The 16,510-nt window shown below is 46.9% G+C and overlaps 1 protein-coding gene across 4 annotated transcripts in view; it reads left to right on the top strand.

Annotated features, from left to right (window-relative positions):
- The first annotated feature begins 501 nt into the window (after nucleotides 1-501).
- ENOSF1 (enolase superfamily member 1) overlaps nucleotides 502-16,510 on the top strand; it is a 37,321-nt gene continuing 21,312 nt past the window's right edge. Inside the window, exons 1-3 of one of the 4 annotated variants that reach the window (XM_002713591.5) lie at nucleotides 502-659; nucleotides 7,230-7,338; nucleotides 14,085-14,200. In XM_002713591.5, the coding sequence (XP_002713637.3) occupies nucleotides 576-659; nucleotides 7,230-7,338; nucleotides 14,085-14,200 (309 nt within the window). In that variant the 5' untranslated portion in view covers nucleotides 502-575. The remainder of the gene's footprint in view (nucleotides 660-7,229; nucleotides 7,339-14,084; nucleotides 14,201-16,510) is intronic. The other 3 variants (XM_070050407.1, XM_017344062.3, XM_070050406.1) reach the window with 3 other exon arrangements.

The following is a 16,510-nucleotide window of genomic DNA, read 5'->3' as shown; positions in this document are numbered from 1 at the left end:
CACAGGCGGCAGCTTCAACCACCATGCCACAGGGCCAGCCCCTATCTAAATTTATAATGACATTAAAATTTAAAGACAGTGCTAAGAGAATGAAAAGCCACAGTTGGGGAGAAAATATCTGAAAAAGACCTATCCAACAAAGGAGTGTTCTTCAAACTATACAAAGAGCTCTTAAAGTCAACAATGAGAAAAACCCAACTACACTGAAAACAGCCTAAGACCTAAGGCCTTAACAAACCTCATCAAAGAAGATGTATATAGGGGAGCATCTGGAAAATCATATCATATGCCTTAGGGAAATACAAATTAAAACAGGCTGGCTCTCTTCTGGCCCAAGGTCCGCCGGGGGTTCTGAACGAAGCCACGCAGGAGAAGCGAGGCTCAGGGCGCCCGGAAACCGCGGGGACCCAGCCAGCAGGGGGCTGGACTTTCAGACCCCGGGGGGGCCAAGTCCAAGAGCGCGGCCGCGGCCCGGATCGTACGGCCAATCAGCGCGGGCCGAGCCGCAGCGAAGCCCCGCCCCGGCCGCCCTCCGCCGCGCCCACGGCCTGGCCTCTGCGGGTGGTGCGGACGCTATGGTGCGCGGCAGGATAATCCGGCTCTCGGTCCGCGATGTGCGCTTCCCCACGTCGCTCGGGGGTCACGGCTCGGACGCCATGGTAAGCGCTGGCCGCCGCCCGGGGACTCTTCCGCGTGAGGGGACCCGCGGGTCCTGCCAGTTTCCCAGCCTTGCGCTCATTTCTTGTGTAAAATGGGCGGCGGGCACGGGAAAGGTGGACACTTCCTGTGCCCCAAAGGAATACAAGTATGGAGAAACTCTCCACCCTCCCGGAGCTTTTCTTTTTCTCTCGCGCTACCTCTTTGCGACGGAGAACTTGGCGGGGTCCCCAGGAGTCCGTCACAGCTGGCTGTGTGACTTGGACCTCTCAGCAAATCAAGTGTTCCAGGTGGGCTGTTTGTAGTAACTCGTGTGAGAGGGCGCTCTCGTGAAATGATGGCACCTGCAGCCATGGTCAGGCCTGATCACAGTCAACAGCCCAATGCCAGTCTTTTAAAAAGTTGTGTTTACTTAGAGAGAGAGAGAAACCGACCCAGAGAGCTTCAGACACTTGCAACAGCTGAAGCTGGGCCAGGCCCGAGCCAGGAGCCAGGAACTCAATCTGGATCTCCCACGTGTGTGGCAGGAACCCAGGTTCTTGAGCCGTCACCTGACGTCTTCACTACTGAGCCAACTGCCTGCCCCCAGATGTCAGTCTTCAGAGATGCGGTCGAGTAAGGGCACCCTTTGACTCCTACCTGAATGTGAAGGGCTTTTTGTTCCTTTCTGAGTGTGAGCGGGCCCTCCACCCTCCCGTCTTCTAATGCAGTGGTTTCCAGATACGTGAATTCTGTGCAGGATCCAGATGGGGCCTGTTCCACTGAAAAATGGCCGCACTAGAAAAAGAGCAGCGGTATGTAGGGAATGTGTGACTCTGCGCCCGGAAGTGAGGAACACCAGCATTGGGAGAATGATTACGTATCAAGAGGACATGGAATGGGGTTGGGCAAGGGCAGCCTGGGACTCCAGTTCATATCCGAGGTCGTGCGGATGGCACACTGGTGTTCAGTCATTCTAGGTGTTCTTTCAAACCTGAAATGTTTTCTAAAACTAAGCCTTTTCATGAAAACATGCAAAATAAAGTTACTAAATGCAAATCATGTGCTCTATTCTGAGATTTGCTTTTTAAAATTAATTCTTGTGTCTTTCTATATTATGGTAAATGGCTTGTCACAAAAACTAGTTGGTGGTCCTTTGTGGTCCTCCAAATCCATGTTTGACATTTTACTGGCTTGTAAAGTCCAAAGAGCTGATGTAGAGCAACTGCCTTTGCCTATCTGGGGCCTGACACCTGGGAGTCAGCCACGCAGCCTCTCCTGGGCTTACTCATTTGTAAAATGGGCACGATCCTCTCCATTTCATGTGTGTAAATGAGATGCTTGTAGAGAACCCGAGACAGAGAAGGGCCTCGCTAGGAGCTGGCTGTGATTCCTGTTTACATAAGAGGAAACCGAAGCAGAAGGGACTCTGACCTAGACTTGACTTTGCATTTATTTGTGAAGTGTAGGATAGCCTGGTGCACTGTAGGTTAATTTCAGGAGCAATTATCTGGCACCTGGATTACCTGCTCATAAATACTGAAGGGTTTACCTTCCGGAGACAGGGCGTTCATGCTGCTGGGTCTCAGGCGTCTTCTTGGAATGTGCTACTTTGCAGTTCTGCAGGGTGAGTGCAGCCTGTGCCCCAGGAAGGAGCTACTTTGGCCACTTTACAGCAGAGGGAGCCCTGCTGGTCACAAGCAGCGTGTCTTCCTGAAGGAGCCCTCAGCATCTGTAAAAGCCAAGCTTTCCACTGGGACTTCTCATCCACCAGGGTAGAAATGTGGCGGGCTCAGGCCTGCTGTGCTGTGCAGGCCTCTCTGGGGACCGGGAGCTCACAGCCAAGCCACCAGTGCCCTTGGTCTCCTCCCAGCAGTGCTTTTCCTCTTCCTTCCTCGGCGGCTGTGAGGTCTCCAGAGCAGCTGGGCCAGACCTTGTTCTCTCTCCTCCGGCCCCCAGTCCTGTACCCTCAGCTGTTAGAAGACCTTGTCCGCTGCATCTCTGAGAAGGATTCAGACAAATGCAGCCTTGGCCACGTCTCCCCACATCAGTCAGCACCCAGCCCTCCTGTCCTTGCCTTTGTTCTCTAGGCTTTGTTCTCTAGGCTGTGTCCCAACCCATTCCTTTCTTCACTTCCGGGGCCCCTTTCCCTGTCCTCCTTCTCCAGCATTTCCATCTATAGTCTCTTCTTTTCCATTGGTTCCTTCTATGCCCCACAGGGACAGGAAGGAGTCTTTACTTGACCCCGATACCTTTGGTTTCTGCCGCTCCTTGCCAGACTCGAAATTCCTGGCCCAAACCCCACCTTAAACTGAAATGGGCCCTAGATTTCCTTCCTTCCCTTGGAATGGCACTGGTTATTTCAGCTTCCGATGTCCTTGAGCCTTGCCCTTCCCCCGGTCTGCTGCCTGGTCATACTCCCAGATCTGTCTCCCCACCATCCTCCTGCCTTCCTGGCTGCTCCTTCTTCTACCCTGACTGCTTCTTCCCTCTCTGGGGCTTCCACATCTCACTGTACACTCTCACCAAGACCATGCTCTCAGGCCCAAGACCTCCAGAGCTCAAGTCCAGCGGCCATCTGGTGCTTCTTGTTAGGTTTTTCACCTTCATATAGACAGTCTACCTAAATCGGGACGGAGCATCTCCCACCCTTGGCCCCTCTCGCCCATGAGGTGTCTACACTCGCCGGTCGTGGGGATTCAGATGTATCCAGTCACCTTGGGCTCATCTCAACCTTTGGACCTTCATCTAAGGCTTCAGTGAAAGTTTCCTTTTCCATTGCTTCTTCTTGTAACCCAGAATTTGCTGTTGGGGTGGGCCTTAGAGTCTCCTTATTGACCTCTTCTTTCAACTCTCCTTCCAGACCCAATGGCAAGGACAAGCCAAGATGGTCCCCAACCCTTGAATACACACCAGTCTTTGCCTTATCTGTCCCTTTGCTGCCCTCGCTGCTGTGGTTATCCACCTACCATAGTTCCCAGTCCTTTTGGCCCCTTCCCCTCTCAGCTCACCCTCAGCTGGCCAGCTCAGGTACAGCTCTGTCATCCACCTGCTCCAGCCCCCAGTGCTCTCAGCCAAGTGTGCTTGCTGTCTGTTTTCATAGAGTGTGTCTCTCCCGGGAACTCAACGTCTTCTGTCTTATGTTATTAGAATGCTGGTAACCACATCTTCCCAACTGCAATTTCCTTGAGGGCAGCTACATCCATAGTCCCCTTAGCAACTTGAATGGTGACATGCAGCTAGCACTCAGCAAGGCATCACCCCAAATTCCTCCACTATGCTTTGACCCCAGACCCAGGCCCCCATCCATCATATATAACCCCCCTTCCCATCAAGAAATTTAAATTCTGCCTCCCTACTTACAGTATGACCTTGGACAAGTTACTAGGCTTCTTCAAAACTCAGCTTCCTCATCCCTAAGTTAGAGATGCTAACACCTTCTTTATAATGTTGCTGTGAGGGTTACATTAAATAATGTCACACTCTTAGGATGATGTACCTGGGACAATAAATACTATGTAATAAATTCTCTGTGATAGTCTTATGTAAAACTCTTCAACAGTTGTGTTCTACATTCCTTATTAATGCCTTCATATCTTCTGCCTGGCTTTGGGAGTCTCCATATCTGCCCCCATACCATCTCTCTGGTTTTATCTTCATTCACTTCCAAGCCAGCACCCCTATGAGCCCGTTGCTTCGCTGCCACACTAAGGCCTCTGATTTAGGTATTGCTGTCTCTGTCCTGGATGTTTTCAGCTTCCCCTTTGCCCATGGCAGTGGTCTTGCCTCTAAGGAATTCCCCCAAATTCTACTTACCTTTTACTCTTCTTTGTGCCTTGAATTTCTATGCTACTTAAAATTGACCACACTTCAGCATATAGCCTGGTGCTCTCTCAGCTTGTTCTCACCTGGTTCTATGTCTTGCCCTTTTCTCCCACTGTGTGATAAATTTATAGAGATAGACTTCAAAAAATAAACAACCAACCAACTTCTGGAGCTGGCATGATGCAGCAGGTTAAGCTGCCTCTTATGACACCGGCATCCGATATCAGAGTGCCAGTTTGAGTCCTGGCTGCTCCGCTTCTGATCCAGCTCCCTGCTGATGTACCTGGGAAGGCAGTGGATGATAGCTCAAGTACTTGGGTCTCTGCCACCCATGTGGGAGACCTGGGTGGAGTTCTAGGCTACTGGCTTCAGCCTGCACTATTTGCAGCCATCTGCAGAGCGAACCAGCAGAAAGAACATCTCTCCTCCTCTCTCTGTATTGCTCTGCATTTCAAATAAATAAATAATTTTTCTAAAAAACTTCTGCATCCCTTGTATTGAGTAGTGTTGAGCTTCATTACAATTGATCAATAAATACAGTCTTTCTTTGCTATCCATGGGGATTTATTCCAAGACCTCCTGAGGATACCAGAATCCCTAGATGATCAAGTCTCTTATATAAAGTTTGCATGTAATCTATGCATATCCTCTTATGTAAATTATCTCTAGGTTACTTACCATACCTATGAGAGTATAAATGCTGTCTAAATAGTTGATATACGATACTATTTAGGGAACAATGATTTTTTAAAGATTTTTTTATTCATTTATTTGAAAATTAGAGTTACAGAGAGAGAGAGAGAGAGAGAGAGAGAGGTCTTCCATCCCCTGGCTCACTCCCGAATTGGCTGCAATGGCCCTAGCTGTGCTGATCTGAAGCCAGGAGCCAGGGGCTTCCTCTGGGTCTCCCATGCAGGTGCAGGGGCCTGAGGACTTGGGCCATCTTCTACTGCTTTCCCAGGCCATAGCAGATAGCTGGACGGGAAGTGGAGCAGCCGAGAATCAAACTGACACCCATACAGGATGCCGACACTGTAGGAGCTGGCTTTACCTACTACGTCACAGCGCCAGCCCTGGGAACAATGATTTAAAAAAAAATTTTTTTTTATTTATATAAAGGGAACAGATTTCATGTAGGGAACAATGATTCTAAGTCTGTACATTCAGTACAGATGCAGTTTTTTCCCCACTATTTCTGATCTGTGTTTGAATCTGGATGCAAAGCCTCAGCTAGGGAGGGCCAGCTGTACTTGAACTTGATATCAGAATACTGTTTGAGAGTGAGAAGCTAAGGCGACATAAAACAAAACAAAAGTGATTTGATTTGTTTTGAAGGCTTACTTTATCTCACCCCCAGAAATCTCTGAACTGGTGCCGCTGTGCTCTCGGCTCTGCTATAAGCAGCTGCAGTGAAGATCAGTCCAGGTGAGGCAAAACAAGTCACAGCTGCTGGTGAGTGTAACAAAGAGCTGGCAGAGAGCTGTGAGCAAAAACTCTTGGATTTAACACTGAGCTGAACTATGGCCTCAGAATCAGTCCTTAAGGCATTCGGATCTGGCTGAAAAGCCTGTGAGAGCATTACTGTGGCAAAAAATGGCCTGTATAGAAGATCTCTGTGAGTGAGATCCCAGTGGAAAGATGGGACTATTGAAGCAGGAGGTACCTTCCTCTGAAGAGGGGAGAGAACTTCCACTTTGCTATGGCCCTGTCTAAATAATGACGGAGTTTGTGGACTCAAAAGGCTTCTATAACCTTGGCAGCTCATGACAAGAGCCTCGAGTGATTACTGACATCATAAATAAGAGTGTCAATTGTTAAATCAACAGCAGGAGTCACTGTGCACTTGCTCCCCATGTAGGACCTCTGTCCTCAATGAGTTGTACTATGAGAATTAATGGTAAAACTTGTCTTCAAACAGTACTTTGTGTGTCTGTGTGAGTTCAAACTGTTGAAATCTTTACTTAGTATAGAATTGATTTTCTGTATAGAAAGATAATTAAAAATGAATCTTAATGAAGATGGGGTGGGAGGGGGTTAGGAGGTGGAACGGGAGTAAGGGTGGGAGGGCGGGTATTAGGTGAAGAACTGCTATATTCCAAAAGCTGTACCTATGAAATTTATATTTATTAAATAAAAGCTTTCCTTTAAAAAAACTGAGCTGAATATCACAGGAGAAGTAATTGCCAACTGGTGTAAAAATTGTGTACATCGAGGGGTGGGTTTTTGGTGCAGCGATTTAGGCACGCTTGGGATGCCCGTATCAGATTGCCTGAGTATGATTCCTAGCTGGCTTCTGAATCCAACCTCCTGCTAATGTGCACTCTGGGAGGCAACAGATGATGGCTCAAGTAGTTGGGTCCCTGCCACCCACTTGGGAGACATGGATAGAGTTCCAGGCTCCTGGCTGCAGCCTGAACCTGCCCTGGTTGTTGTAGGCATTTTAGAGAGTGAACCAGCAAGTGGAAAATCTCTCTCTCTCTCTCTCTATCTTTATCTTTCTCTCTGTCAGCTTTTTAAATAGATGAAAAATGAATTAAAACAATTTTCAATTTAATGCATGTGTACATTGTTGTTAAAATACTTTGAATCCTTCAAGAAGTCATCCCATGCAGAGCTGCCACATTTTCTTTGGGCAAAGTCCATGGTCAGTCAGATCATTGCTCTCCCTGCTTGTCCCCTGTTGGGTTTTCTGTTCTCCTGGGACGTCGTTCTCGGGTGACTTTTCCGTGTGCTCACGTTTGGCTGAGTGGGGGTGACCTTTCCCGCAGCACACAGACCCTGACTACTCAGCTGCCTATGTCGTCATAGAGACCGACGCAGGAGATGGACTCGCAGGATGTGGAATTACCTTCACGCTGGGGAAAGGCACTGAAGTTGGTGAGTAAAGGACTTTTTGTAAGGTTCCAGAATGCTTAATTTTCACTTGGATTCTAGTTTTGGCCTCTGTTTTGTCTGTATTTACTCTGCTCTAAGAGAGTAAAAATAATGTGTGAATGTGTGTTATATATGTTGCTGGGAGAAATTAAAGTGACAGAGTTTGGCCTTTCTCCTTGTAGTCATCTACAGAGTGCTGGAACATTCGGGACTCTCAGTCCATTTCTCTGTGGTCAGTGATAGCTACAAAATGCTATTCACCTGCTTTTAACTCCTGACCACAGTACAGCTTTAGGGGTATTAAGTATGCAGGTAACCAAGGGCAACCGGAGGGAGCAGATGTGAGCTCCCAGATGAAGGCTAATTGTGATGTGCATCATGAGTCTACTGGATTCTCAAAATATTTCACACCAAGTTGGTCTCAAGTTCACTCATTTTCATGGTAGAAAAGGCCCTGTCTAATTTCAAAGATCTCATCCAGGGAGAGCAGATTCTTTAGGATGTATGCGGAACCATGTATAAATTATTCTCCCCTCCCACCATGTTCTTAAACAGAAGACCCTGATCCTAACATAACCTTTGTTAATGCTGGCCTTAGAGCTCAGTGGTGACACTGAACCCCCTTAACTTTTAGAAACAAGGACACTGAGGCCGAGAGAGGAACTCAGTGAGTCCCACCCACAGCGATTTCTCTCCAGAATATTTAAAGGCAGCTTGTTCTAACTATATGATATGTACAGAATTCAAGAAATACAAACAGGTGACCTTTGCCAGATCAATTCTGATGGATTCCTAGGGACTGAAGCCAAATTACCATAGGTTAAAGGGTAAGAACCCAGGGAGGGGGGAAAGAGACTGTAACTTTGGTGGTGATGTGACCTCTCCACGGGTATCTGCTTATTCTAGTTGTAGAATAAAAGTCTTGCTCTGCTGAAGTGTTTGTGTATGTGAGAGAGAGACAGAGACAGACAGACAGACAAGGGGACTTTTCTTGATCATGCAGTGGTACTCTCATGGTGGCTGCTGTGCCAACTCTTCCCATTCCTGGCATTCAGTCATCCAACAGGTCTGTCCTTCGATATCTTCAATATACTCCTCTGGAATGCTGCTCTGCATCAAGTACTCTGCCAAGCACTGGAGAGAGATTCTAAAGGAGAGTGAGAAAAAGTTCCACATACAAGGAGCACACAAACATGTCAGGGAGATGGACGTGAAAGAAATGATCATAGTGTGATGTAAGAATTATTTTTTAAAAAATTTTAAATTTTATTTATTTGAAAGGCAGAGAGAGAGAGTGTGTGTGTGTGTGTGAGAGAGAGAGAGAGAGAGAGAGAGAGAGAGAAACGCCCTTCCCCTGGTTCACTCCCCAAATGTCTACAGTGGCCCCTGTCTGAGGCCAAAGCCAAGATCAAGAAACTCAATCCAGGGGCTGGAGTTCTGGTGTAGTGGGTAAAGCCACGGCCCACGATACAAGCATCCTGTATGGGCACTGGATTGATTCTTGGCAGCTCCACTTCCTATCTAGCTCTTGGGCCCCTGCACCTCTATGGGAGACATGGAGGAAGCTCCTGGCTCCTGGCTTCAGCCCTGCCCAGCCCTGGCTGTTGCAGCCATTTGGGAGTGAACCAGTGGATGGAAGATCTTTCTCCAAAATATACTGGATGTACGTAGGTTACAGGCACATACTACCCCATTTCACATAAGGGACTTGAGCATCTGCCAATTTTGGTATCTGTGGGGGGACCTCGGGATACGGAAGAACTAGGTAAGTCTTCCAGGAAGGCAGACGCTACTTCCCTCTGTGCAGGAGGTTCAGAGACAGCTTCAGAGCAGAGGTGATACTTTGAGGTGAATCTCAAAGACTAGGTAGCAGTTTTCCAGATAAATAGAAACTAGACAGTGATCAGTATCCCCTGCTTCATTAAGTCAAGGACTTCCTGTTTAAAAGTTTTCCTCAAGGCAGTGACCGCTGACCAAGACAGAGCTTTGTGAGCTATGCTCCAGCCTCTTCTTTGACTTTAGTTGTCTCTGGATGTAAGTCGAGCACTTCCTGAAGCCGCTGTCTTTCTCTGTGCTGCACACCATACAGCACAGTCCCCGAGACACTGCATAAAACTCAGAGAGCTCGGCCGGTGCAGCGGCTCTATAGGCTAATCCTCCGCCTGCGGCGCCGGCACACCAGGTTCTAGTCCCGGTCGGGACTGCCCCTCTTCCAGGCCAGCTCTCTGCTGTGGCCCGGGAGTGCAGTGGAGGATGGCCCAAGTGCTTGGGCCCTGCACCCCGTGGGAGACCAGGAGAAGCACCTGGCTCCTGCCTTTGGATCAGCGCGGTGTGCCAGCCATAGCGCGCCGGCCGCGGCGGCCATTGGAGGGTGAACCAATGGCAAAGGAAGACCTTTCTCTCTGTCTCTCTCTCTCACTGTCCACTCTGCCTGTCCAAAAAAAAAAAAACCTCAAAAAAGATCTCACAACATGGGCTATGGGACAGGCCCCTAGAACCTCTGTGATCAGACAACACTGAACTTGCTGACGTGGGTGCACAGTAGAGGGATCCTCCCTGGGCACTAAGACAGGTAAGAGGTTCTCCCATGATGCCAAGTTCAGTGGTTAGGACCTTCCCTGACAACCCTCCCACCCCCCAAATCCTCCATTATCAGCCCCACCAGCTGTCCTGCCAGATGGCTCAGACACAGGTAAATCAACTTCCATCTCTTTATGACTTTAATGCGTGTCTCTTTCGTGCTAATGTTGTTGGCTTCCTCCTTTTTCAGACCACAGCATGACAGAATTCACTTTCACTTTAATCCTGCTCCTATTGCAGGTGACTCAGTCTCACCAAAAATGTGTTACACAGCACTCACGCTAAAGATGGAAAGTTCCATTAGCTCCTCGTGGTTCTCCCACAGCCTTGACCTGCTCACTTACCCAGCAGTTCTTTTATGATCCAGATAGAGAGGGAGAGAGAGAGGTTTCTTTACTGTAGTGAAGAGGATACTCGTGTGTGAGGGCAGAAGGGAGGGTTTTTTTTTTTAGTGTACAGAATAAACCAGTGTAATTTTATGTTGGAAGTTTCTTTTCAACTCTTGTCCCTGTTGCATTTCACTGTTATGCATTTTCTCCTGCTTCCTTTATGTTTTTTTAAAAGGGCTATTTTTTGATTAGTTTTGGTCTGTAGTGAAACTGAGCAGGAGTTACAGAGATTTTCCATGTATTCCTGGCCCCGCACATGCACAACACAGCCCTATTATCGGCATCCTCCAGCAGAGTGGTGCATTTGTTAAAATCGATGAACCCTCAGGATACATCATTACAGGTTAAGTTTCCCTTACCCAAAATATCTGGGATCCACAGTGTTTGAGATTTGCATTTTGGAATATTTGCATAGACATCTCTGGTTGAGCATCCCTAGTCTGAAAATCTAGTATCATAGATGCTCCAAATTCTAAAATTTTTGAGCACTGTTTGTAGTCATCATTATAGGTCGAGTATCCCTTATCCATAGTTTTAATAAGATTATTTATTTTTTTGTTTGAAAGGTAGACTTATAGAAAGAGAGGGAAACACAGAGACAGAGAGACCTTCCATCTGCTGGTTCACTCCCCAAATGGCCACAACTGCCGAGGCTGGGGTAGGGCAAAGTCAGGAGGCTGGAACTCCATCTGGGTCTCCAGTTGGGTCTCTCACATTGGGTGGCAGGAGCCCAAGCACTTGAGCCACCTTCTGCTACTTTCCCAGGGACATTTGCAGGAGCTGGATCTGAAGCTGAGCAGCCAGGACTAGAACCAGCGCCCATGTAGGATGCTGACATTGTGGACAGCGGCTTACCTTGCTGCACCACAGTGCCAATCCCATATCTCTTATCCTTTTTTTTTTTTTTTTTTTTTTAGCTTTTATTTGTTTATTTGAGAGAGAGAGTTACAGTCAGAGGGAGAGATGGAGAGAAAGGTCTTCTATCTGCTGGTTCACTCCCCAGATGGCCACAATGGCTGGAGTTGAGCTGATCGTAAGCCAGGAGCCAAGGACTTCTTCTGGGTCTCCCACATAGGTGCAGGGGCCCAAGCACTTGGACCATCTTTCTACTGCTTTCCCAGGCCGTAACAGAGAGCTGGACTGAAAGAGAAGCCCAAACTGGAACCGGCACCCATATAGGATGCCAGCGGTGCAGGCAGAGGATTAACCTACTGCGCCACAGCACTGACCCCAATATCTCTTATCCTTAATGCCTGGCACCTGAAGTGTTTCATATTTTGGATCTTTTTGGATTAGGAATGCTCACCCTATATCACCCAAAGTCCATCGTTAACATTAAGGTTCACTCTTGGTTGATACATTCTTGAGGTTTGTACCCATGTATAAGATGTATACAATGCAGACCAAAATAGTTTTAATACGAAATTGGAAAATAAAAGGAAGAGGAGCTAAAAATGGAAGAATATTTAAATAGGCCCAAAAGCAAAGTCACAAGTCTTACGGCTTTCTACCACTCATGGACTCTGACACCCAGTCATAACAGGTCCTGGGTGTTGCTGGCAGGTCCTGGGCACATAGGCACAGAGGAAAACCATGGTGTTTAGTCAGCAAGACTAAAGGGCCAGTTTTTTCCAGATGAATTTCAAGCCCATTGAATTTGCAAACCTGCAGTGGACTTTTCTCCACACTGGAGTCGGATGACCACAGCCCAGATTCCTATCAGTTGCAGTACGTTTTAGTTCATTTCTTGCAGATTTCCTGTTGAAAAAGGAAGATCTACATACTATAGATAAAAATACTAGCATTTCTTGACATCTCTTAGAGCCATAAACATGAGGTCATCCTTGGTTTTGTTAAGTGCATTTGCGGTTGCGATGCATAGCGGAGGTGTGCTTCAAGCAGTGATTTATGCCAGCAATCAATTCATGCTCAGAGGTTAGATGTAGATAATGCATCCCTGATTTAGACAGCTTTTCTGTAATCCAAGAGCGACAGCCATCAGGGAGTGAGGAGGACTCCTTCTTTTCACAACTCTAGGGATGAGTATCTGAACTAGAACGGTTGTGTATCCATTAACAAAAGCTCTGGAGGTCCAAGATCGGCTGGCTCAGCCGTAAATGCTGCATCTGTGCAAGTGCACAGATGATATCTGGGAGCTGCTTCACACAGAGGCCAGGCACGCCTTAGGGGCGTGTGCTGCTGCAGTCTGAGTAGCCTTGTTCAGCACACTTGAACCAGAGTGTTTTACATTTGGATTCTTTTTTTTTTTTTTTTTTTTTTTTTTAGATCTTGGAATATTTGCATCTACATAACTCTAACTCAAATAAATAAATATTTTTAAAAAATAAGAAAAATGTAGTAAGTCATTATAAGGAAACACACTACTTACAAAAACAGTATTTCTATACACTCTGACATTTTACTTGTAAGTATTATGAAAGTGTCAAATTTATTTTATTTATTTAATCTGGCTGCAATGGCAGGAGCTGAGCCAATCTGATGCCAGGAGATAGGAGTTTCCTCTGGGTCTCCCATGTGGGTGCAGGGGCCCAAGGACTTGGGCCATCTTCTACTGCTTTCCCAGGTCTTAGCAGAGAGCTGGATTGAAAGAGGAGCAGCCGGGACTAGTAATGATACCCATATGGGATGCCAGCACTGCAGGTGTGGCTTTACCTGCTGCACCAGTGCGGGCCCCAGTTCAAGTCATTTTCTATACTTGACAATAATGAAAAGGCTTTCTAAATTTAAATTTTTTTTTTCATTTTATTTGAAAAGCAGAGAGACGGGGACAGAGAGAACGATCTTTCATCTGTTTGACTTCCCAAATGCCCACAACAGTCAGGGATGAGCCATGCCAAAATCAGGAACCCACAAACTCCACCTGGATCCCCTCCATGGTGGCAGGGACCCAAGTACTTGATCCATCATCTGGTGCCTCCCAGGGCTGCACCTGGCCATGATACACAGTGCAAGAAGCTGGATCAAAAGCAGAGGAGCAAAGCCTTAAACCAGGCACTTTTTTTAAGTTTTTTTTTTTTTTATTTATTTGAAAGGCAGAGTTACAGAGATAGAGGGAGAGAATATTGCCAGGGTTGGACCAAGCCAAGCCCAGGAGCCGGGAGCTACATCTGTGTGTGTCTCCCATGTGGGCGGCAGGCCCAGGTATTTGGGCCATCTTCCTCTGCTTTCCCAGGCACATTAGGTGGGAACTGCATAAGATGTGGAGTAACCAGGACTTGAACCATCACTCATATGGGATGCCAGTGTTACAGGCGATGGCTTAACTCACAGCGCCTCAATGCAGCCCCAGATCAGGCACCCCAAGTAACAACCTAACTGCTGTGCAAACACCTGCCAAGGCGTGGTTTTTTAAAATTTTTTTTTAATTTTTTTTAATTTTGATAAGTCAGAGTATTGTTATTCCTTAGGAACAATGCACTAGAAGGGTTTGGCTTTGGATCTCATTGCCCAAGCACTTTACAAAGTGAAAAGGAAAACAACGTGGGAATATTGTTTACTTGTAAATGTATGTTTGGTTCTACTTTTACATAATAACCAATCAAATTGTGTTTGCTCTGCTCAGCAATTAAACTAGCTATATGGATAAAAACTATTCTACTTGTGTGATGGGAACTGTGACAACCACTGAATACATTTGGGACACTTTTTAAAGCGAATACCTTTTGTATTTAAAATCTCCAAATTGTTTTGTTTCTGGTATTTTCATGTTTTACTGGCTTTAAAGCAAACTAAGAGAGAAAACTAACTATTTTTTAATAGTTGTCTGTGCTGTGAATGCCCTCGCCCACCACGTCCTTCACAAGGATCTCAGGGACATTGTCGGTGACTTCAGAGGCTTCTACAGGCAGCTCACGAGTGACGGGCAGCTGAGATGGGTAAGGGGCCTGTGTTGTAAAATTTTCACCAATAATAATAATACTCAGCTCTAAGATGTCTTTTGCAACAAATGTGAGAAAGGGGATGGGCTGACAATTTTAAAGAAAAATAGTTTATCCATGGGGCCGGTGCTGTGGCGTAGAATGTTAAGCCTCAGCCTGCAGTGCTGGTATCTAATATGGGTACCAGCTCAAGTCCCCACTGCTCTGCTTCAGATACAGCTCCCTGTTAATATGCCTGGGAAAGCAGAAGATGATGGCCCAAGTGCTTGGGCCCCTTAACCCACGTGGGATACCTGGAAGAAGCTCCAAGCTCCTGGCTTTGGCCTGACCCAGCTCCAGCATTTGTGGCCATTTGGGGAGTGAACCAGTGGGTGGAAGATCTCCCTCTCTCTCTTGATCTCTCTCTTTCCTTCTCTGTCTGTGTCTCTGCCTTTCAAATAAATAAATAAAAATCTTTAAATGACCACAATGGCCAGAGCCGGGTCAGGCTGAAGCCAGGAGCCCAGAGCTTCTTCTGGGTCTCCCACATGAGTGGCAGGGGCCCAAGCACTTGGGCCATTTTCCACTGCTTTCACAGGCATATTAGCAGGTAGCTGGATCAGAAGTGGAATATCTGGGGACTCGAACTAGCGTCCATATGGGATGTTGGCGTCAGAGGCAGTTGAGGCTTAGCCCGCTATGCAACAGTACGGGCCCCAGGAAAGTCAGTATTTTGAGGTAACTGTTTTCCTTTCTGTTCATCGTAATCCGGTCCTCGTCTCCCATTCCCTGAGTTGGGATAGGGGTCCACAGAGGAGGAACTGAATGGACAGAGAAGAGGTGCATGTACTGGAGCTATGGGAGGCAGTGATTAGAAGAGAAATGAGCGAAGTCGAGGTGAGAGGCGGTCAGAGCACCTTTTTTGTGTATGGGTCTGCATTTGAAACCCAAGTCCAAGGCATGGAAAATTGAGGGTCCAGAGAAAGGGGCCTCCTGCAGTAAGATAAACCCAGCAACCTGGACTTTGCCCTGGTCTCCTGATACTAGGTTTGTCTTTCCCTAACTCTGCTCAGTCTCCCATCTGTGGAAAAAAGGGCACTTTGGGTGCCTGGAATTTCATTTTTGAATTTTCTGTGAAACAGGTTGAACCTACCTGAGAATGTATCATCTTTTTTTTAAAAAAAGGTTTATTTTTTGATTTATTTGAAAAGCAGAGTTACAAAGAGACAGAGAGAGAAAGGTCTTCCATCCACTGGTTCACTCCCCAAATGGCCGCAATAGCTGGAGCTGGGCCCATCCAAAGCCAGGAGCCTGAAGCATCTTCCAGGTCTCCCACATGGATACAGGGGCCCAAGCACCTGGGCCACCTTCCACTGCTTTCCCAGTCCATTAGCAGAGATCTGGGTTGGAAGTGGAGCAGCTGGGACTCGAACCAGCGCCCATACAGGATGCCAGCACTGCAAGTGGTAGCTTTACCAGCTATGCCACAGCGCCAGCCTCAAAATGTATCATCTTGACGAAGCTCCCACTAGCTGAATCTGGGACTGTTCGAGCACCAAAATGAATGTGATTGTAATGACAACCACATGTTAGCCCATATTAGTCTGCTTTTCGTTGTTTTAACTCAAATACCTGAGAGAAGCTGCTTAGGAAAGAAGAGTGCTTATTTCAACTTACAGCTTCAGAGATTCACAACCCAAAACTGGGAGACCCCCTGGCTTAGGCACCTGGTGAGGATGGAGGATGGCAGGGCGGACTCCAATGCCGAGACAGGAAGCAAAGAGAAGGTTGGTCGAATTTGGCTTAAATAACCAACCCTCTCACAAGAACTTCCTTCCAAGGGCAAGTCCCCACTTCCCCATGAACAAACGACCTCCCATGTGGCCCACCTCCTAGATACCAAAATTGTGTCAAGTCTCTAGCCTGAGTCCACTGAACACTAGCATTAACCTATTAGCTATTAGCATAGGGCTGCGGGGCTTAAGCATCAGTATGAGTTTGGGCAGCCAAAGCCTGTTCAAAGCATAACCCGCTGAATCCAATAAGAATCCTTGATTCCATTCAGATAATAAACAAAGAACAAGGGAAAGCTCTCCACTACAGTAGAATGCAAACTACTCAATATTAAGAGGAATGATAGCATTACAAAACCCAACATAATGCAACCTTCATGGCCATAATTAATTGAGGTACATCAGTAGATCCTAAAATTTGAGGGCAACAGTAACCTCCTTTCTGAGAAAAGGAAAATGGTAACTTCACAGTAGAGAAGCCAAATAGATAAAAACTTGCCCAATCAGCAAAAGGTAGTAACTTTAACATAGAATG

The sequence above is a fragment of the Oryctolagus cuniculus genome, chromosome 10 (genome assembly GCF_964237555.1).
Source record: "Oryctolagus cuniculus chromosome 10, mOryCun1.1, whole genome shotgun sequence".
NCBI lineage: Eukaryota > Metazoa > Chordata > Mammalia > Lagomorpha > Leporidae > Oryctolagus > Oryctolagus cuniculus.
The sequence above is the reverse complement of the archived record's forward strand: the minus strand, read 5'-3'. Positions and strand labels throughout refer to the sequence as shown.